This window comes from Aythya fuligula, chromosome 4 (genome assembly GCF_009819795.1).
Source record: "Aythya fuligula isolate bAytFul2 chromosome 4, bAytFul2.pri, whole genome shotgun sequence".
NCBI classification, from domain to species: domain Eukaryota; kingdom Metazoa; phylum Chordata; class Aves; order Anseriformes; family Anatidae; genus Aythya; species Aythya fuligula.
The window spans coordinates 46,205,960-46,229,661 of NC_045562.1; the positions used below are offsets into that span (position 1 = coordinate 46,205,960).

The window sequence follows — 23,702 nt, forward strand, 5'->3', positions numbered from 1 at the left end:
AAGGATATTGACAGAAATAGGAAGAAGGTCAGTTAGCTGTGTAACTGATGGATGAAGAGACAGGACAACAGGAAGGAAAGATTCTTGGAAGAACAGAGTAATACATCTATCAGTAGTGCTTATACCGAATGTTTTTTGTGGAAATGCTGGCACTGAAATTAGTAGCACCACTTGCAGCCTGGCATCTTACCCCATGCAGTGAAGATTCCTCAGGTTACTCATATACCTACCTCTCCTGGGAGAGAAGAAATCTCAGTGTCTTTGGGATGTCAACTCCAACACCAAAGCAGGGTTACTTTGAACCATAAAAAGAGCATACTAGGAACACAAAAAGTGAACAAAGGCCATAATGTATTCAGCGTCCTTTAAAATAAACTTATTCTTAACATACCCAGTGGCAGACTCCTGCTCAAGTGGTATGAGAAGGCAGCGCTATAAAAATCTTACTGCCTAATTGTAAAAATTCTTTCCAGTAAAAGTCTTGTTGATAATAGAGGGAAGGCTGCTCTGATTGTAAAGAACAGACAGTAAAAGCCCTCTGGAATAGTGAATAATAGTTACTGAATACCTGGGGAATTTGTGTCAGTTGGATGGTTCCTGTGCCCATCTCTGCATGACAATGCATTCCTGCCATTAGGTTGTACAGACTGTGCACAGGTAGGCTAGTAGGGCCCAAGTGGGCCCCTATATAATGGGCATGCAGCAGTGGCAGACAACAACTCTGAACACCTGACTTGGCATTCAAGATCTCAAGTGACGTGACAGGTGTTGTTACTGCACTTGTACCTCAACATTTCAGCAGTGAAAGGGATCACGCAGGCTTTTGATGAGATTTTGTGAGAAGCCAGCCTGTTCCTGCACACCTCACAGCCAATCCTAAAATCAATAGGGAGACAGAGGCACTGTGGGGGTTAAGCCTGAGTGAGCTGGCGCCAGTGGAGAGAAGAGAGCAAAAGTCTAAGAAGGGGCAGCCAACTACACTGAGAGTAGGCATCAACTCTTTCACCTTAAGAATGATTTTAAGCCATTAGGTTTGTAAACCCTATTGCAATTAGTTTACAGAAACATGCTCCAGCCTCGCTTCATCAGCCTCTGAAACCTTCTGCTCTAGATATGCTACCAGTAGGACTTCCTTGCTCTGTGCTGGCGTGGTCCTGAGTTACTACTGGTCCTCAGTTCTTAAACAGAGCTAGTAATACCAGCATTTACTGAGCCATTTCTGTCTGAACTGCTCCTCTCTCACTGGCTAAAACTGCAAGCAATTTGGTTATCAAATAGTAATAAGGAACTAAATTATTTTGAAGTAGTCAATACTTTTGCTCCAAGCTGGCTCAGCTGACTAGAGCTGAAATTCCTCTCTTGTTTACCGTGCTTGGAACACACCAAACACTCCCCTCCCGGCTTTCTCCTTACATTACACCCCTGAGCTATGCATGAGGGGAAAAGGGCCGGCAAAGGGACTTCGTGCCGTGAAGACCTTTCAAGAGCAACATCAGCTTAAACAGCTCATTATCAATTATACATCGACGTAATTGGATCATTTCCTGTAGGAAGAAAATATGCTCAGTTTATGCACCGGGAATCCAGGAAGCCAACTATTAAATGTTTAAGGAGATGGGGGGAGGAGAAATGCAACAAGTTATCATTAAAAGAATTACTCTGATTAAATCAGTCATCCTCTTTAATCCACTTGGATGGTCTAATATTCAAGCTGCACTCGGTGCAAGCTTGAGAGCTAACGTTGTGCTATGTTTTCCATGTGATTGAGACTGAGTAGATAGTTTGGGGAATTACTGCATGTAGTTGTTAAAGGGACTCAATGGCCTGGAATTGAACGCTTTCTGCTCTACCCTTCACTGCTGTGCAGCCCTTAATTTGACATGCTCTGACATATTACCAACCCTATAATGTTCTCCTGGTGAACAGAGAGCTGGAGAAGCCAGCAACCTAACTGACACGGCTCCGCTTTTCACGAGCACAAGCATGCCTTGTGATTCGGATGAGACTTGTCAGCTCTCCTGCATGGCTATCAGTTCTGTTACATAAGGGGTGCTGTAAAACTTGCTGAAAATGAAGCACAACTCCAACTGAAATCTAGTGTTTCCTTAGCAATAAGTTTCTGAGACAGATTTTTTTTTTTTTTTAAAGAGCCTAAACAACTTCTTTCCTGTTATGGAAAATAACAGTTTGTCTCAATTCTTATTTACATTACTTGATAAGTAATGGGCTTGGGGTTGTTTTTAGTAATCTGGGGGTAAAGGTTCTGATGCTGTTAAAATACGCATCTCTTCCGACCTGCAGTTTTGTCATCTACATTTGGTTTACTCAGTGACTGCAAATGAGGCACTGCTTAGACATCGTATAATTAGAATATTCTCACTAACCTGACACCGCACCAGGCTGCTCTCTCCGATGGTTATTTTATGCAAGACCATATGTCTCAGGGATTTTTTTTTTCATTTCAGTGGGGGACAGGATAGCAACCCTTCCCCCACGTCCTTTCCTGTTGGACTTTGTGTGCAGCAGTGCCGAGCACCGTCAGGAAGTAGGCTGAAATTGGCAGCGAGTCCCAGCTAAGAGCACAGATGTTTGGCAGCAGACAGAAGTAGGTCCCCATTGCGTACAGCACTGCTGCAGTTGCTTTGCCATCGCTTATTGGCAAGAAGCATCAAAACGGTGTTTCCTATGAAAGCATTTGCTTCGTTTCAAGTGATGTTGACTAGATTGCCTTCCATCTAGCGCCTCGTGGCTTTCCTCAGGAATTTGCACAGGGATGTGGTTATGTGCAGGGAAAGATGTAGCTTGCTTTAACATCGTAATGATACGTGATGCAATAACATCCCGTAGATTTGGTACGGAATTTCCCTTTGCATAAGGATCCCACGTGTCCCCTTTTCCTCTTTTTAAAAAAAATTGAGATCATGAATCACACACAGAATCACAGAATTTTCTAGGTTGGAAGAGACCTCAAGATCATCGAGTCCAACCTCTGACCTAACGCTAACAGTCCCCACTAAACCATTTCCCTAAGCTCTACATCTAAACGTCTTTTGAAGACTTCCAGGGATGAAGACACAGACGTTGTAACATTATCTGAAACACTTCAAGATTAAACTTCGGAAACATGCAGTTTACTTCCAGAAGTTCAACCATTAGTTGCTGCATGGCGAAATCAGCCTGTCTAGAGAGTAGTCTGGTTAAAAAGACTAAGGAGAGTGTTTCTGACTCACATATTCTAAATGCAATTAAAGCTACTCAGGTGTAATTGGTGAAATCAAAGGCTATACTTATTTTCATTTGGTCTTGTGATCTACTTCAGGCCTTTAACCTTAAAGCATAGCTGTACCACAGTATAAAGGGGGGAAAACTCTTACTCAACTGAAGAAACCAACAACTTGTGAGAGAGAGAAATCTTTAGCAATACCCAAATGCATAAGACCTAAGTTCTTATCACCCTGATTTCACATGTTCACTTCTGCATACCGCAACACTCAGCTCAGTAGGAAAATGACTGCTCTATGAACAGTCAGCATTTCACTCTCTAGAAGAAAAATAGCAAGTTAGCCCACTGCTCCACTGAAACACCTCCTGTCTAACTTTCACTTTATTTTCACTGCCTCAGCAATAGTGGAAAAAAAGTTTACAGTTATAGGAAGAAAAAAAAAATAGTTTCCGATAGAACTTTTAAATGACTCATGTAAAAATAAAAACACATGGAAACACAGGTTAAGCCTAGTCCTTATGCAACCAATCAGAAAAAACAAAGCAAAGTCATATTAGGAATTAAACCGACCACTTCTGTGACCTCTACTACAATTGGTTCTTCTTGACTCCGTCTGGCCAGGCAGGCCCTTCGCCCAACCTAGCTGGAAATGACTAAACCAAACAATAGTACAACACTGTTTTCATTACAAATTCTTCTAAGCTTTTTTTACAGCTCCAAGCTGGGATAAAGCTCAAGAAGCTATTAACTTACCCAAGAAGGAACTAACTCGGGTGCTTTGTTCCACAGCCTCAGTCAGTTTCATGCAGCACTAACCCAGTCTTTCTACACCTCTTTTATGTATGCTGCTACAAAAACTGGTGTCTGCCTCTTAACAACCTTTGCACTCCAGCAACTTTGCCTACCACCTATGTAGCTGCTCTCCAAGCACCAGCTAGCTGTACAGGTGTACAGCACTCCCTGATTAGCAATTAGTGGGAGACAAAAGGTAGGGGCAGTCTGTAATCAGCAAACAGCCAACACAACTTGAGTGTTGCAGCTGACAATCAGAAAGCTTGGCCTGGATGCATGGATCCAATTGAGACTAGTCATGCTAAAGTTACTTTTAAGCGCTATTTTGCTGTCAGGGCCCCTCACAGATGCTGTTTGCAAGTTAGCTGTCGTGTGTAGCATCTTCTTTCCTCATCTATCCCTCCCCTTTCAGTACATTTAAAATAATTAGCAATGTTCTGCAGCAACAATTACAGGGTTGCGGGTGGCTGACTAGTACCATATGTGTACCACTGCATCTTGGTCAAAGGGGGAAGTGAAGGAGGTGCAGCTCTTCCTGATGTAGGTGTCATATATAACTGAGAGATGTACTTGGTACGTTGTATGAGGAAAGGCACAATTATCTTGGTGTCAAACTGTGCACGTGGCTTCTTCAGTTTTAGTTCTATTTGTAGTTTGCTGTGGACCTAATTCTGCTTTCCTCACAATTAGTTTGCTCACTATGTTGTGTTTATGGCATTGTTAAAGAAAATGATGAACTCTCTGTCAGAAAGAAAGGAAAGTAAAGGGGTGTAAATCTACAGAAAAGCCAGTATTTGGAGTTTGCTGGTAAACTAGCATTCAAAGCTTTTTTAGCACTCTTTTGCCATGTTTCTGAATTGTACAGCACACATCTTGCAGCGAGCGTACACATGACTGGCTGGCAGAATATCAACAGGCAGTGCTCCAGGCTGCAGGCTCAGAGTGCAACGAGCAGGAGCTCATACTGCTGCAAATATATTTTTGCACGCTGACTGTGAAAGTGATTATCTTGCACTGTCAGCATATTTTTCTCGTGGCTTGTCAAATGCAAGTATAGCAAATGAGATTGTTCTTAAAAGGTAAACATTTTTCCTGTTCAGAACTAGGTTCTGGAGAAGCAAGTTAGATGCATTTGTTTTACTACTGTACGTAGAGTTCATGGAACCGTCTCTGGAAATCCTTTGTTCAAAATGATTCATCTGCCACGTGTGATCAAAATTATCAAAAAACTCTTCCTCCAGCACTTCGTGCCTACACTCATCTTTGAACCAGGAAGCAGATACTTTACACATCCGTATATCATTTTCTGGTTTCTACATTTGAAAATCGATGTGATGGTTCAGTAAAGACTCCAGCTGTGCTGATGACCTACCCCAAATCCTGAACTCCATCTACGGTTCTGGGGAGGAACAGATGCCATGAGAGTTATGATTTATGGTGCTGTTTGCTGCCAAAAACTTTTGAACTGCATGCTGGGGCTAAGCAAAATCGAATGATGCTGTGAAATGAATTGACACTTAGCATATTTTGTTAATTGTCGATGTACAGTTGGGTTGCTCATGGCTTGTTACTAGTGCATTGTTTTCACAATTTCTTGGAACGTGAAATTCATTAAAGTGCTGGAAGGGAAAGTCGTTGTTTTAGCCCGCGCGTAGCACTGTACCGCATGGTATGGCTCTGTTCCGCAGTATGTTCCGAGGATATGGTAGGCAAAATACTTGCAGAGCTGCAGGAGCTGTACAGTTCAAATTCCCAGAACTTTTAGAGGCAGCAGCAAGGGTGAAAAGTGAGTCAAAGCAGACCTGGTTCCAGTGTGTGACGAGTTAAAGAGGTAGTGGAAGATGCAGGAGGCAGGCTTTCTATGGGAATAAATGTTTGCATAAAGCAGGGGCAAGACCTGTGACAAGACAAAATTTATAAACAGAGGTGGTCTGCAAAGCATATAAGCAGCGATGAGACTTACTTCATCCAGTTATTTGGTTGTCTTTTTCTAATTTATTGCAAGGACACGTGCCTTTTCTATGCTAATGTAATTATCTGCGTAGCTGTATTGTTTCTGCAGCTTAAATAATTCTAACAAAACACGATTCTCTTTTTAATTCAGACACCTGCAGGTCAGAAACTGACACCATTTCTGTAAAACATTTCTAATTGAATCAAATGCTAAACCACTTACTTATAAAGGAGGCATTGCAGTTTATATCGGCCTTCAGGAATCTTCTAGTGGGAAACACATAGAAATCCTGGCCACCTGTGTGGATTGATGGGGCTTTTAAGTACTGATTAACAGACAGGTTGCTTGGATGGAAATTGATGAGGTGAAAAGCAGTCCCACCTTGAGAAGCTGGTAAAATGGCAGGGATTTCTACAGCTGTTTTGAGACATTTACATACATGCTAATTTGTACCTGAAACAGACTGAACTTTCCTTGAACACAAAACTGTGGCTGTAAACCTCCAAAATAGCTCGAGGGGTGGAGATAGGTGACAAATCAGACAATGTAGAACTTCAGATGAAAACCTAAATGCCAGTTATCTGGTTCAGGAGCTAAACGCTTGCAGTGTTGTACCATTGCTGTGCCATTAGCTGTAAGTGAGCCAGTAAACACGGTGTGATAAGGACAGTGGAGTACATAGAAGGTCCTCTAAAGGACAGAGCCTCTAGCAGCTGCCAGATAGTACTGAACTGTTGTGGAAGGAAGCTGAATCTCATGTTCTGCATGGGACATCAAAGCATTGATCCAGCCATGGACTTATCTTTAGGCAGGATCACATCCTACTGTATTCAAATGAACATCCATGCACCTACAGTTCCACGTGCAGTTTAGGAATGTGATAACTAGTGCTCAGAACCGAGCAGACCAGCAGCTGATCTACAAGTGACCCTTTCAGAAGAGGAAGCTTTTTTTTTTTTAACCAAATTGAATCCCAGTGTACATTCATGAGTTTGTATCAAGGATGAATTTGCTTTTGAGTGCCCATTGGATAGTTCACAAGCCTTTATTCTGATAAATTCAGCTCTTGGAAGCATTCTGAAATGATTAACTTGCATTACTGAGAAATGCTATGGAACCTGTACAGGATCCATTCACTTAATGGCCATAAGATGTGATCTCACTAAAAGCCTCTAAGGCTCTTTTGCCTTCAGCTAACCCTCAGAAGTTGTTCAGGGTGGTGTTTGCTGCACTGAGCATAGGCTGCATTCATGCTGCTAGCTGTGGAGGTAGCTTTTGTAATAACTGTTCATAGAAAGCACAGCGTAACTTTTAGTCAGATGCTTAGCTGCTGCAATATGGCAGTTACACAACAAACACTGCGTGTGGAGGAGCTACAGAATAAGGTTTTCTCAGCAGTCTGTTTTTTGTTGTTGTTGAACAAGGGGACATCTGTGGCCTGAATTTCATGTCTCATTTTCCTTAAGTACAGGAGAGTCACCACCCTAAAGAGCAGCACCATTGCCCTCTTTTTCCAGCAGCCACACATGGTTCCTAACGAGCATTAAAATGACAAGCCTACAGCTGTGATTTTGATACAGTCCTCTCCATTTCGTAAGTCCCTGGGTATTCCCAGCTGTAACCAATTCTGCATAGCATGGTTTTGCCTCAGACTTGCAAGACCCCTCTGTAGTTCCTCCAGTTATTCCTTTCTGAAGCTGTAAGGAGGCAGGACAAACAGGTCTGAACTCTATTCTGCACTTTGTTTTGTGGGGAAATACTTGTTTCTGGGACAACTAGCACTCAGGGAGGTGTCTAGAAGGAAAGCCTTTGTAAGCTTTGGAGAACAGAGCCCTATATTTGGTTTGGCGCTCTGGAAATGAAATGAATGACATCAACTCCAAATCTCTCCTCTGCCTGCTGCTAAACTAAGGCAGTTTACAGTCATATTTGAATTTATTGTACTTCAGCAGGGTGCTTAAGTATCCTATTCAAGAATGGCCTTATATAGTGATTATTTCAACTTTTCCTGGGGGCAGTAAGTTTTTAAATGATGACTTCGCAATGCCAAATCATTCCCCCTGATTGTCCTGAACCAGAGAAGAGGGAGCATAGTACAGTCTTTTGAAGAGTTCATTTCAATCTTGCTGACTTTGCAGTCCAGTTTTCCACAGCAAGATGGTTTAAAGTTAGTTTTGACATTTAATATGTAAGGGGGGGCTGTGAAATTATATAGATGCTTTGGTTTGTGTGCTGCCATTGTTTGAATGTGCTTCCATAGCACACACAAAGGAGAAAGCTCCACTAAAAGCTGTTACTGTCAAGACTGACCTCATCCTCCTCTTTGGCTGCACAAGTGGCAAGAATACTACAGTTCAGCATTGGGTGCTAACTCCCACACCTCCTGTGCCCAAGCCCAGTGCTTCTTCTTTTAAGTGCCTGGTAAGGCACCCATTTCTAGAACAGGGGAGGTTAGACAGTCCTCATCTCTTCTGAGTATCCTTCATAAGCTCCTGAAAGATTATTCCAGAAGGCTACTCAAAAAGGGTGAAAGAACAGTCCCAATCTACGGGCACAAAAGCACGTTTAGTAACGGAACATGGATCTAAGACAAAATGACTACAATGCTTTCCCATCCTTCATCCTGAAGAGAAACTTCTTTATTGGAGTGCATTGTGCTAGCTTGGAAGGAACACCTTGCATGGAAAGAGTGAGAAATGAATATTAAAACAGATAGAGAAGTGTGAGCCAGAGAAAGAAGAGTGAAAAAGCCTCAAGATTCCATACATCCTTTTAAGATGATTAAGAACAAGTGTTGATTGCCATCTTTGGAAATATTCTCGGGTTCTCCATTGTGACAGCTAAATGCTAAACCTTACTTTTTTGAGCAAAGCCTTTCAAAATCATTACGGCTGTTAAAATTAATAAGATTAGACCTTTTACATGAATGTTATTTCTGATTTGCCTTTGAAAGTTAAGTTCTCCATAAAGTCTTGCTTTGAGGGAGCATTTGGAAGAACCCAGAAAGTAAAGGCTGAGTGAAGAGCTATTTGTATACTTGTAGGTTGGTGCCACCTGATTCAACTCCGTACATTTGATATTTGCTTCTTCAGGTTGCTTGCTTGTTGGGAGAGATTCTCAGAGATGATAAAGCAGATTTCTATAGCAATATATATTTTTAATAAGCATGGACTATCAGGAGAAGTATTGCATCAAAGGGTAGTGAACTATTTGGAGTACCTCAGAAAAACAAACTTCAGTATCTTCAGAGCTTTGCTAGTGTAAGCTTGGTTCGCATGCAAATGACAGCATTAGGTCAATACCCTTGCCAAGAAATTGAGGGTGTTTGGGGGAGCACAGCTGTCTCAAGCTATGTGGAGAATGACAACAGTTTAAATGATGAAAAGCAGTGTCTGTTTATTTCTAAGAACGGTACTGAACAACTGATTTCCTGTTTTGTCACAAATGGCACATCTACATGTAGAAATATTAATTGCATGGTACCATGTGGGAAGACTATATCCTGAACTATTATGTTTCCCTTTTGTTCATGAAATTTGATAATTAACTCAAAGCCATACTATATATCAGTTGCAGTTCCCCCCCACACACACTGTTTATTCTAAATACAAAGGGAGTTAAGCATGTCCAAATAGGTTATTTCCCTGCTTTGTGTTGCATCTGGAAATGGTATTAGAAAATTGCTATCAAATATGGTGGGGCTACAATACTACTTTCCACAGAAAGACAGATGACTCAAGCATCTGTCCTTGTTCCAGGTCCTCCCTACACTGCAATTCATAATGCAGCCCTTATTCACCAGTGAGCAAAGGGGGACAATATAGGAACTCTTAAGTTTCTTCCTGGGGATCTGGGGCTACTCCGATGTGAAAGAATCCCAGTGAATTCTATGGGCCTTCATATAGCCAAGCTAGATCAAGGGCTAAATCATTTATACTGAAACAAGTCCATAGTCTCATTGATTTAAATGGGACTATTCATGGGACTCAGTCTTCAGAGAAATAAGAGAACATGTTTTTACAATAAAGGAATAAAATACTTTATTCCTTCTTTATTTTGCACAAGATGCTTCATTATTTTTCTCCAAAAATAAACTAAGGAACAGTTCTCCCTCCACTGAAATAGCAATCAAAAAGCTAAGTCCTTTTTTGGAAGCAAGAGAATGAGATCTTCAGCTAATATAAACTGCTTGACTTACACTGAACTTCAAGCTACATTCTTTCCAAAGATCTCTGTTGCTGTGTCTCATCCAAATGTATGTGCCTGCAAGGTCTCTTTTTAAAATTTTTAGATACAGCTTTGTGTTTATAAGTGGGCATTGAAAGCACTACAAAAATAATTTGTGTGCAACAGTTTGAGGGGAGACAGGTGATATGGAAAGTGTTAAGTGAGACAGGCAGTTTTTTTTTCCTTGGAACCCTGCATGCTTTTTGATTATGTGCAGTGACAAACATGTTATTGTTTCTACTGGGTCTCAGTATGTAGCAACAAAAATCACCAGCCCAGGGGAGAGTGAAAAAGGTAGCATTTAAAGGGACAAAAAGGAGCTGAGTGTAAGACAGGTACACTTACTGACAGGCCAGCTCCAGAACAGGCAGTTTTGGCAAATGGAAGTACAGAAGGGATGGTAACAGGACAGTATACTATGCACATGATTTGATTTCATATAATATTACACAAGAATGCCTGCTAAAAATAACATACTACAAACAACCTGTTTAAATACAACAGGACAGTTAAAGAATTCATAACCATTGGGTAAAATCACATTATTATGCGAGGGTAGAAAAAGACAAAGCTATTCATTTTCTTTTTTAAATCCTACAAGTTTCAAGTGACTTCTTCCCCAAGTCAACAGAAATCTCCTATTATTTGCTTACAGAGGGGCAGACTTGGCTGAAACTAAGCCAAGTGTCCACAACCACCTTTTTTAGTACAAGTCATTCTAATTTGTCTAGTTCTTCCTTTTCCTTACATTCCATCCTCTTTATCTCTCAAGTTAGCTGTAGCAATATCATTTTTGTCCCAGCCCTCTGGAAGAATATTCCATGACTGATTGGAGAAGCAAAGCAGGCTGGATGATACAGCAGTAAAATAAAAATCCTCACACCACAGAATGCAGTTCAAGAAAGCCATGCGTTCTTGCTCTGCTTTACATATGGCAAGATGCCAGCACTTGGAATAACGTGCACTTGGCTTGACCCACAGGTTACTGGAAGACTTTTGCCTGGGCTGGATTTTGGATCAGGCTCCTTGTGACTAACTTTTGGCTTAAACCTCCAGAGTGAGTTCCATGGAAAATTAAGTCAGGGAACTGGACAGAAATTTCAAGGCCAGAAATTGTTTTGAAGAGTATCCCAGGTTTAACACACTAATCCAAGTCTTATGAACTCTTCATAGATTTGACTGTGCCAATGTGCAGAAGTTTTACATGGTTCACAATAATGTCCTACAAAGTCAGGCACGTGCAAATCCAATCTGTAGCTGTGCATGTACATCTTCTAGGTACAGGCATTTGTTTTAAAATATTCCTCACTGAAATAGCATTCTGAAACCCATTTCTGTTTTCCTTATTTGCAACAGATACTGAAGCAATCATGCACTGAGATTTTATATTTGGAACCATCCAGTGTCTGTGTGGGAGGTAAGTTTTTATCATTGTAAAATTACTACAGGACTCATACCTGTATTTTATTCCAAGGAAAATCCCACAGATCATCTAGAAAACAAGCAACTCTACCTAAAAAATCCTCAGGGAATTCAAAGTAAATCAGATCCTTCTCTTCTGGATCATTTTTCTCTTCAGGAGCTCTCTTCCAAGGCCTGCTCTTATAATTTAGTTTGTACATAAACTTTGAGAGACTTAATCTCCTGCTGTGCCATTAGTCATGCTCTGCACTTACCCTCGTATTCAAAGCAATGATACATTTTGTGACACTCAAATTCTTACCTATGGTCACCGAGACAAGTTCTGGGAATCTTGATAATTTAAGTTCAAATAAACATGAGAATATTTCTAGTGCCCTGAATCTGTAGAGTATGATCAGTAAAGCATTTGACTGTTTTGATACAGCATGAGGTAACATTGACGTAGAAGACTTACACTAAATTGTAAGGGCTTGTCTTCTTTCTAGTTTCACATTTCACACATACTTTGAAACCAAACAAAATAAGGTGGTTGCAACATCTCTGTGTTTTGATGTCTTTTAAAAACATCAATCTCAGTGAAAACACTGGCCTTAATAAACAAACTCTTCCCTCCTCCTCTGCAAAACACACAAATAGTATGGCCCTTACACAACTTCTGGAGAACTAGTTCCAAGAAGGAGAGACAGAAGAGAACGTTTTAAGTGGGCCTGCTCAGAATCCGGAGAGTCTTCCCAGGAGATGCCCAGACTCCTTATTTATCTAAATACTCAATGGGAAGCTTTCATCATATGCAACCGAGATGCAGGAAATTCATTTACACAGGTTCTATTGCTAGTCAGATTCAAATTCAGTTGATACTGATTCAGGAACAGTTGTTTTTATTTTTCCCTGTAATGACTTAACAGAAAAGCGAGGTACTAGGAGTCAAAGAATGTATTCTAGGTTTGAACCATTGCTGTGCTGAGCTTCATTTATTGCTAGCTGTATTGAAATTCTCCCCTTCTAAATTTAGTCCTTATTGCAGCATACTGAAGACAGTTGACTATTTATTTTTTCCTCTCTAGAGGAGTTCCAAGTTGTTCTTAGAGGAAGTGGCTTAACCCTTGGTGGAAGAACTGATGGCATTACTTGCACCTACCACGTGAACGGAACTACCATCCGTAAGTAGAGTTTAGGATCATCTGCCTTCATATTTCTTCATAATGGATTTCCCTCTCCCCATCATTGCCTCAGTTAATTCAAGTCTTAAGAGAAAGGTATGGATGAAAGAAAAATGGGCAAGCTCTGAGGATTAGTAAGAGAAGGCAAGATGGTTCACATCTCACACTGTGGTTTGAACTTGCTACTGATGACCATTAGCTGTAAACTGTGACCAGTGTTTGACCACATGAAATAACTCCATCCATGCATTTTGACATAGTTCATTTGTTTAGCTTTCTTTAGCAGCATTCTTCTCCAGCAATGATGCTCAGTGCAGCCAGATCCCTATCTGGATAGAAACTTCCTGACATGCAGAAAGGAATTCCTCTTCAAAGTGAACGTGGTGTCTTCTACAGGCAGTTTGCCTGTAGCTTTGTGATGATTAGGAATCACTTCTTTGGGAAAGTGTTGTTTGTTTTAATTAGCATTCACCCTTGGTCAGATGTTGTAATCCTTTGTTCCTCCTCTGTCAAAATACTGTCTTTTGGGAAATTCTTCTGAGCAGAGGGCTTCAGAAGTTAGAGGAACTCCAAAAACATAACATGAACTATTTGCTTATCTTATTGAGAATCTCAGTGGAAAAGATCATCTTAGGCAGAATTTTCACGAATTGGTTCTCTGTTGCTCAGTGCATTAACTTACAACAGGGCAGAGGAAGCGTCAGGCCAGGATCTGGATTAGTCCTAGTCTGCTGCTCTGTTCCCTGAACTAGCAAAAGGGAGATGATGGTGGAAAAAAATACCATTAAGAGAAGCCTCTGCCATTTTTGATATCCAGAAACGGGACAGCTAGTAGAATTACATCCAATTCTTGCTCTGAGCAGTGTGTCTTAGAAGCAAGCCAGACTGGAAAAGTTACAAAAAATGGACCTGTAGAAAAAACTTTTTTCCCCTACATAATGTCTGATTTTTGTATTAGCTTCTCTTGAATTCCTATCCTATTCAACCTGTGTTTCCAGTATACTTCCTTCCAATTTCTCTCGCCTGTTAAAGATTTTATAAAGCAGTTTGAAAAAGAATAGCATGATTTTGGATAAAGGCAACTAGCATAAATACTTTTGTTTCAATTCCCCTTGTTTCAATTGAAATTGTCACCTTTGTTCCCTGTATTAAGCTGTAGCTTGTTTATTTACACTTGCTTTATGGATTGGCTTTATAGAACTAGAATTTGAAACACGACTGAATTAGTACAGTTGTATTTATTATCCTGGTGTACCTTTCTTACTTGGAGAAGTGAGTAAACAGGCATAGTTCTAGGTGAAAAAAGTTAATTTTACACTAGTTAGGGTCAATAGGGGAGATATCAGTAACATGACTAAGATAGCGACAACTTAAATTTACATTTAGGTGTCTGGTTTGCAAATCAGAAGTTGCCGAGTTCTATTCCTGGTTTGCTTCTGACTTGTTTACTATAAGCAGTTCCCCTCTTTACAACCCCAGTCCATCCATCTGGGCAATGAAAATAATAGCGCATACCTTCTTCACATGAGTGTTTTGAGGCTCACATCCATATAGTTAAGTTCATAGTGGTATTTGTATGTTCAAGATCTTCAGGAGTCCCATAAGGTATGGCTGAAGGTAGGGACCTACAGGATGCAAGAGAGAAGGATGTAGTTATTTTTCACAAGTATCACAAATGCAAGCCTCCCCTGTCCTGCTAGTGGTTGCTGCTATTGTAACAACAGTTTTGGAATTAATTAGTAGCATTGCTACCAGCATACAGGCTTACAGTACTTAATGATTGCTAGGTTGTAGTGCTACTCAAACCAGGGCCTGTGGTGCCAAAACCAGCCTCTGGCTACCCGGATTTTGATCTGCTGCACGTTCAGAGTGGGCTGTGAATGCACCGCGGAACATTCAGCAGAAGCTGGCATGATGGGCAGAAGTCAAGAGGACACGCACGCTATAAGGAAGGACTGAAAAAGTGCATTTCTTACATTTACCAGCAAGGATGCATGGTCAAAGTTGACGATTTTTTGTAATAGTAAATAGTAATCTTGGCTTTCCAAACCTGCTGAGAAGAGATCAAGACGCAACAGGCTTAAAATTCTGCAGCAGCTCTAGCTTAGTTATTAGGACAATTCTCTCTGTAAACATTTCTCAGGTCTGGAGTAGGTTACCTAGAAAGCCTTTTAAATGCTTAGATAAATGTCACTGAAAAATGCATGAACCGCATTGCCTTCTTTAAATGACCTTTAAGAGTGTTTTCTGACTTTGGTGTCTCTGATTCCCTGATCATGTAGTGATTTAAAGCTGTACAGAGCATGTGTCTGCTTTGAGATGGTAGAAATAGCTACACTTGGACAGGATGAAGCCCCCAAATACTTGCTAGCATCTGATGTGAGAATTTCCAAGTAGATCTCTGGGCTGCTTTTCCTTTTCTTGGCTTCAGTAAAGGGTGTGCTAAAGCACACAAAGGGAAGGGAATGGCACAGTGATGTATTATTATATGTTGCAGCATAAAAACACAATCTGCTGCATGGGGTCTTGCCAAGGGCCTGCTGCAACCCACCAAGCTTCTTGTCTTCAGCAATGGACAACAGCAAATGTTTACTGAACGGTACAGGGAGGTAATAGGGAAGTTTGATGCCATCCTTCCTCTGATATGCAAGCTGTCTCTGCAGCTCTGTGCTGGGCTGCAAGCAGTTTCCTCTCGAGAGAGGCTAAATGAGAAGGGTTGGAAGGGCTTTGAGCTCTAGTGAGAGGAAGGAGGTGCTCCCAAGAAAAGGGAAAATGTTGTGTTCTTGTGTTCCAATGTTGTGTTCTCTTGTACAGAAAAACCGGTGTGCTCACCGTGAGCCTGTAACGGAGGACACTGTGACAGTTCCCCTTACTGATAGCCTGGGCTCCTCTTTGAGACCAGCCTCAGAGCCAACCTTTTTGTCAGTTCTTCAGGTTTTGAAAGATACATTTGGCATGTTTCTCTTTCTGCATTTATAAAGAACCATTACCAAATGCTGGAAAGGAAACCTGCCAAATGTAGCTGTGGAATAGAAAAATAATCTATGAAACATACCATTAAGACAAAAACATATGGCAATGTGCTAATCCCTCTTCCCCACCTCACAACTAGCCTCAAATCTAGGCCAAGCAGTCAGTGCAGATTATAGCACATGAGAAAAGCTCATTTATGCTAACAGCTCCTCCTTCAGCTGCCCCTGAACTACTTGTATGTCTGCCTTCTCCCTGAGTGCAGGACCGAGTCATCTCCAAGTTTATCTCACAGATCATTCATCTCCCCTCCCTGCCAAATCAGGAACTAGTCTGTGCTTGCAGGAGCAGCTCCAGTACAGAAATTAACACTTCTATGGGGAAGTTGGGAGGACAACATGTGGACGTGAACAGACTTTTCCCCAGTTTACCAAAGACATGAGATAAAAGAGCTCCCTTCCGCAAATACAGTATCCTCTGTGTACAAGGTTTTTCTTGTTTGACCCCTTGGTCACTTCCTGGATGCCCTCCAAGCTTACTGCTGTCTTCTGCTACCCAATTGCAGGGTGGAACTTTATTTCTCTCCTCTGCTTTTCACAGAAAAGGAGTGTTCTGCTGGACACGCTGCTCTACAAATAAACGTCTATGACTTTTGCAAGCACTGAGACACCAAAAAGCATGAGAAACACTTGAGAAAACACTCCAGTCTCAACTGATAGAACAGTCATTAACTCAAATCCTGTATTGAGCTCACTTAGAAACCAATACACACCTTTCAAATATAAGGAAAGCCTAAATGATGTTCTCCTGAAAAAAAAAAAAAAAAAAAAAAAAGCCTTGATTCTAAGCAAACATTTCTCTGCAAGGACATGATCTGACATATATTAAGCAAGTAATATGACATGGGCTCAGATTTAAAGTTAACTCTGGGTTTGTAATATGCCCTTCACAAGGTATGAGTTGTTAAAAAGCAGCTTTCTTCCTAACTTGGGCTTGCCTAGCTTGCAAGTTCCAGACAACCCATCCCATTTTGCAGTATGCTGGGTACTAGTGTGGACTTCATAGCACCATTACATATCACCGTCTCAATTAAACAGCACAGTATATTCATCTCATGTGATTTGTTTTGCAGATGAAAAACCCAAAAAGGTGGAATCAGAGTTTTTGCTGTGCCCTGCACCAATCCTATACAGAAGTGGCCAGTAAGTACTTGAAATAAATGTCATCCTATGTTTTGCTAGCATTGGACCCATTATTGCTGATGTTAATCATGTGGGCTTTTAGCTAGAGGCAGTCTTTTTATGGAGGACTGTTTTTGTGTATTTTTTTCATTCTTGTGTTATTTCCCTGGTGTATTTGCCAGCTTTAGAATGGGCTTTAAATAGTCATCTGTGACCAAAGCAATTTGGACAGTGCCTTAAAAATGAATATTCAGCCAGTTTATTCAACACTGAAAAGGTCTGGCTTGTCATAAGTTTTATGCAGATTAGCTGCTTTATCAGGGCATAATACGCTCTCTTCTGGATCATCTTTAGGCTCATTGTTAAACAGATTACATTATCACTGACACTTACAAGCTATTATTAAAATTATGTGTCAAGATGTGTACCACTGCTCAACATGTAATGATAAAACGAGGCACTAATTTAACAACGGCAGCAATCTCCTAACAGCACCGTGGCTAAACCACAGTTCCAGCCTTATTCTAAGTGTCACAGGCCATGGCTGCAGATTACTTCTGTCCCTTGGAGAACTAATTCTTCCCCCCTCCTCTCAAATTCAGACATGCCCAAGGCTTTTAGAACCACTTCAGCTTCATTGTTGGGATTTATGAGATAGCAGCATGAAATAAAAAAAGTTCTCTAAGCTAATCACAAGTGAAAAACTGCATGTCAGATCTTGGCCCTGTGGGAGGGAGAAGGCTGTTTACTTTCTCAGTTTTGCAAGTAGGTCTTATCAAGTAATTATTTGGGATGAGTTTTTAATATTTTTAAGTTTTGCTACAGCTTTACATTGTCAATTTTTGTGAGAGTTCTTAGCCATTTAAGAACTAGACATATTGCTTAGATTGAGTAATTCATTTTCTGAATTAAGCTATAATCAACAACCTCAGTTGCTGCAAGACAGATAGCAAAACCCCAAATGCACATCTGTTTTGTGCATTAAATGGCAACTGGGAGGAGAAAAGTTGGGAAGCAGCAGAAGAAAAAGCTTCAGTGAATAACCCCAGTGGAAGAAAGCAGGGTGAAGCACTGTGGAGGAGCTGCACTGTAGTCTCCATGCAGCAGCCAAAGCTCATCTCTGGGGAGTGTGCACTGTTTTAGAGCAATGCAGGAAATCGGCATGGAGTGGGAGGAGTTTTTAATTCCCTTAAGTTTTCCTGATACTGAAGTTGCCTTTAACACAACCACGCAAAATGTTGACCTGAACCTTAGTGCTAACAAACTCCTGCGGCACAATTTGCTATTACATTACACTGTGCAGTTACACTGGTTTTGATAGAGCTGGGCTGCAAGCTGTCGTGTGCCTGTTGTACAACAAACAGCTGTAGCAAACTGCTGTCTTAGCTAAAATAAATCAGCACCATGTGCAGCTGTGAGACCTAATTTTATCATGAGGAAAATATAAATCAGTCACATTAAGAACTCCTCCTCTCCATGCTAAGTATTCCAAGGGAGTTACATGACCTTACAACAGCAGATTAGGCCCCAAGTTCTGAACACCCCAAAACCTGAAGCTTCAAGTGAAACCATTTTGTAAAATGAAAGCATAGCACAGTCTGAGAGCCTGTAAACAGCCTGTCCTGCCGAATGAATGTGAAATGCATGGCATATTTATCTGTATAGATTAAAGCACCATAGAAGTTACATGCTGCCTTTCCCTTGTTCTGTGACACATTACTGAAATGGACAACTAACTGATAATGTAACTACAGTCTAGATGAAGCACCTATTCACAGCATGTTTGTTCTCAGCACTGTTTATAAGAACACATGAACACCACACACGAAGTTGTGCAGCTTCACAGAAAACCATTTCTCAAAACTTGCTATGTAAAACAGATCCACAATCCTATTTTGAAGTAGTTACAGCTTTGGCCCGGAGATAAACAATTTGCTGTGCAGAAGAGTGACAGCTATGAAAGATATGTACATACTTGAACTCTTGACTTTCCATTGGCACAGCTCAGACTATTGCTGGATAACTCCCAGTAATTCCTCATGTAGTGGAGCTAATATTAGTTGCTAATGTAGCAACAACCGGTCTGCTCATTTTCTAGTGCTCTTTTTAGCGGAGTTAAGTACAACACAAGCAAAGTTAGCTTTGTGATTCTTAAACTTGCAGCTTTGGTTCTGTGTAAACAGGAAAGACTCACATAATGGGTTTAGTTATATTTTTGTCATTTGAGACACTTTGAGAGTGATTCATTCGCAGTTTTCAAATGCAATAAAAAGCCTATGTAGACTAGGTAAGGTCCCTGGACTGGTGCCATTGTGTATTTATACTTGGTTTCCAGCTGCTGGCTGTGTTTAGTTAGGAGCCTCCAAAATACCATCTGTAGATTAATAACTAAGCTTTCTTTTCAAACTGTTTTCATAGTACCATGCAAGAGATTGATGTGTTAACTTTACATTATGTTACAACATGACTGTGCTGCTTGTGCTACTTAAAATACCTTCTTGACGTACCACTTCCAAGGTGCAAAATTACATTGTTCTCTGACAAAATCATCTCTTCTGCAAGACCCTTGACTAGTCGGCAGACAATAATTACTTGTGAGTTCTACATGAGCAAGTTACACATTATACAAAATTGAAATGTTAAAACTGTACAGAATGAAGAAATCTCTTGTACGCCATGGGATGATGAAAACCCAAGGAAGGTTAATTGCTTTGCTTCATGTAGTGAGAAATATCTTATTGTGAGGGCAACTGTAATATTAGAACCAAACCAGTGTGCAAAAAGGATCCATTTTCCTGCACTGACAACTGAAGAGCACTATTATTTTGAGGGTCTTGCAGAACAATTGAGAAAATGAGTTCCTCTTTATAGAAAAGGCTGGACTTCATTGTCCTGCCACAGCTTCAAGGGAATCAAACTAGATCAGAGCATTTCTTCTATGAAAATTACTTTAGAGGTTTCTGTAGTCATTGTACTTCAGAAAGTCCTTACTCTACAGTAACTGTTACTTTGCAGTAGCAGTACACAAAAAGCTTGAGAATACATTCTTACACTACGACAGCTTTTGTTCTAGTCCTTTTGCTCTAAGTTCTTGGCGATCACACTCTGAAAATATATATTTGTAGACTTAACTCCAGTAACTGACAGCTTTTATTCCTCTCAACCAAGACAAGATAATGGACAAGATAATTCTAATTCCTGAACATTTACAAATATTTCTTAGTGCAACAAAGCAAGTATTTAAACTACAACACATTTCAGTGAAATATTTTGTATTATATATTTACATATCTACCTGTTAACTACCTCATTTTTTTCTTTAAACTAGTTTCTTGTTGGTGTATTACATTGAGCTTTTGGATTAGCTGGCTCTTACTGCTAAAATCCAGTTTAATATTTTCATGCAGATAGTCAAATAAACAATGCAAAATGGAGGCTTGGTTTCTGCTAGGAAGAAACATCTTCAAAATGAACCAACAGGCTGAGAAATAATAATCGTTCCTAGAATAGTTTGGAGAAGTTCAGACGAGTTTTTCAGAATGCACATGCATTGTTGCTGACCAGCTTCATGCATCCTTGCACTTGAATTCAAACAAAATATCTGCTTTAAGATTAGCTGACAAAAGCAAAGTGAGCATTTACTTCTGACTCTGACAAGATACATAAGCTTCTTGTACCTTGAAACATACTAAATCTGTTTGAACTCACATACAGAAGGTTTACCTGTTTCAAGACACCAGCAGAAGAGAGGACATGGGGTCAAGCAGGATCATTGCTTTCATTTAACTATCTCACCACCTCCCTCCATCTCTGAATTGAGTGATTTGTTAACACCTTTCCAGTGAAGTAGCACTTGACCATATAATCTGAAGTGGGCAGTACATTTGCTTTTGGGCTTGTAAACTTAAGGAGTAACAAATAAAGAGAACTAACCCAAACAAACCTGAGTGCAAGTGAGACCATGCTGAGAGCCGCCTTGAGTTTGTGATGAGATCACATGCAGAGAATGACAGCCTGCATTCATGTCTTGAACAACCTTACTTGCCCTCTGTTCAAATCATGTTGGCTTCAGTTTGCGTATATCCTTTCCTACATCCTGTCCAACATGAGCAGCTGATGGTGCTTAAGAAGCAAGGACTGAACTTCAGTTATTTTTTGTGGTAGGAATAAGAAAATACCATGCTTGTGTCCCACAGTTCTTCGCTTCCTCTAGATTCAAGTTATCTGACTGAATTTCAGTCTCCAACGTGCAGTTCACTTCAAGCAAAGCATACAAGTGTGCATGAGAGAATCTGTTAAAGATCATCAGTTTGTTTCTTACATATTGCTAGTAGTAAAAGCTCCTGGAAAAACACACAAGTTCACAAGTTTTGCAGTAACTTTAAATGTACTTCCTATCCAGACTTGCAGTAAGGAGTCACAGAGGGAAAATAGAACTTAATTGAGCAAGTCTTACGAGAGTCTGAAGTTAATTGGAGTATCATATAGCTCAGACTCTCACAACTGTAAGAAAACCTAAGAAATTTTGTCCTAGAACAAAAACACAGGGGGAAGGGATCTCTAGGACTGAGGACATGGATTTATGTTTCTGAGCTGCAAATACCACCTTGAAACATGCTTTCAGTTGGCTGTTAACCAGACTTCTCACAGGAGGAGCCTGTGTCATTCCAGCCTTTGTTCCTCCTGTTGAAGAACAGCTGCTTGGCTTGTTCTGCACTCCCTTGTCAGTGGGATGGCAGCTCAGCAGGAGCAGCACATTGTGGTTTCTACACTGGTATTTCTCAGGTCTTCAGATTTTCATCTTTTTTGGTTTATCACTCCTTCACTTTTGAGCCTGTCTTTGCAATTCAGATGCTTTCCTTAGCCTTTAAGAATAAAAAAAAATGAGGGAACAAAATCTCATTACATAGTGCTGTCAGCCTTTTCACTAACAGGTTTCATGACCTAGCTTAGGTACCTACTACATCTATGTCTTCCTCTTTGCAAGTTTCAACTTCTCTCTAGACAAGACAAATGACTTGTTTTCCTGTTTCACTTTTAGAGAAATCAATTCCTTTCCACTGCAGGACTTGCCATGATGTCTAGTAATGCTGTCTGCTTGTTTGTACTTGACAGTTCACATTACCTGCCCTCAGCCTATTTTCATTTGAGCTACTGCTTAAACAAGCTCCATTTTTATCCCTTTTGGTAGCCTGTGACAGTCTGAATGCAGGCAAAATTTTTCTTGCTGTCCCAAATTTCAGTGGTATAATTTTCATCTCTGAGCTACAGATTTAAGGCAGAATGAGCTGCTCCACTTGTTGCTGTCAATCACATGCAGGGCTGAGGACAATGGGAATTAACCACAAGCTTGAAGTTGGACATGGTTTTGAGAACCTCTCTCAATAGGGCCTTAAGGGAAGCGAAAGTTGTATTCTGGAAGAGTTTGTAGCCCTGCTCAGAGGAGTACACTTCCAAATCCAGGACATTTCTTCCTAGGAGTTTGTGACAAATTCACATAAAAAGAGTTCAAAGTGAAACAAATACCACAGGGGGGCTGTTTAAAAATTAACTGCAGTTTACAGGAAGTTGCTGCTCAGTGCTTTAGGGGCCTTGATTGTTATTTACTGTAGCTATGTAGGAGAGAACTGAAACTAGCTGGAAGCCCAGGAGCTCATGCCCAGGCTGTCACTGATGCTCTTGCCTTCCTTCTCTGCCTCCATGGGAAACAACCTCTCAATTCTAAGACAAGCACTTCCTTCACATTATTTCAGGTGCTTTGAGTTAAAGATGTTTCCATTAAAGTACATGTAGGAAATTGCTATTTTGAGCCTTGTTTTCCAGTTAAAAAGTATTATTTTAATTAATCCCAGCACCAGATTTAGGAGGAAGAGCATGGAACCACAAAAGCAAACAGACACTGGAGACGAATGGATTGTGGTGCTCCATCCTGTAAATTACTTCATTTGGTTTTTAGACAGCTGCTCTCATTTGAGAGCAGCTGAAAGGTGTTCTCTGAAATGGCTGCCATGGCAGGCTGCTAACAAAGGATCCCAACTATTTCTCCCCCTCAAAACATGTTACATCGTAACTCCATCCACTGCTTCTTGGGGCATGAACCTGAGAGCCATCATCTTAAAAACTGCTTTAAATGTTTATCCCTTGGGAAATGAGCATTTACACAGGCCAGACATGTTTTGAAGCTCATTACACAGGCAGAATGCCATGCAAGTGCCTGCATCTTCAGGGATATGTATAATGCATGTGAAAGCAGTGAAGCCATCCTTTTGCAAGTTTGACTTGCCTGTACTTAGAAAAATTTTTTTACATTTAATTTCCTTTTCTGCTCTGACACCTGTAGGTACTAAACAACATCCACTTGCTTCCTTCCACATGCTAGTACATTTGCAGTATTAAGAGGCAGCATTTTCCACCTAGTTAAATCAATTAGCTAAAGCATTGCATTTGATGCACAGTGATCAAATACCATAGATTTGTATTTTTACTGCAGCTCCACTATAGGATGTCTACTTTCCCCCTTTTTTCTGTGGTCTATGAGGGCTCTGAAGTAGTACAGCAGTGTTCAAGTGATGCTGCGTAAGATGACTGATGTTTAGTACGTTTGCCTAATTAACTTCTGGCTAATAATTCTAACCCATTAAGTAGCTAGTTAGTATTTGTTTCGAATAAACACATCTGGTCCTGCAATGAGTGAAGGTTCTGCCTGTGCATGGGTGACAGATGTGATGGTAGTTTCCCCAGTGCTCCCTTTTAAATAATTAACAGCACACTAG

At 40.6% G+C, this 23,702-nt stretch overlaps 1 protein-coding gene and 1 long non-coding RNA gene across 4 annotated transcripts in view; one reads left to right on the forward strand and one right to left on the reverse strand.

The window, feature by feature from the left end:
* ANTXR2 (ANTXR cell adhesion molecule 2) overlaps nt 1-23,702 on the forward strand; it is a 111,116-nt gene that overhangs the window by 16,877 nt on the left and 70,537 nt on the right. For both annotated transcript variants that reach the window (XM_032186531.1, XM_032186532.1), the window contains 3 exons: nt 11,553-11,613; nt 12,683-12,778; nt 16,881-16,950. In XM_032186531.1, coding sequence (XP_032042422.1) covers nt 11,553-11,613; nt 12,683-12,778; nt 16,881-16,950 — 227 coding nt within the window. The remainder of the gene's footprint in view (nt 1-11,552; nt 11,614-12,682; nt 12,779-16,880; nt 16,951-23,702) is intronic.
* LOC116488716 overlaps nt 14,324-23,702 on the reverse strand; it is a 32,764-nt gene continuing 23,385 nt past the window's right edge. For both annotated transcript variants that reach the window (XR_004253217.1, XR_004253216.1), the window contains exon 4: nt 14,324-14,403. This is a non-coding gene — a long non-coding RNA (uncharacterized LOC116488716). The remainder of the gene's footprint in view (nt 14,404-23,702) is intronic.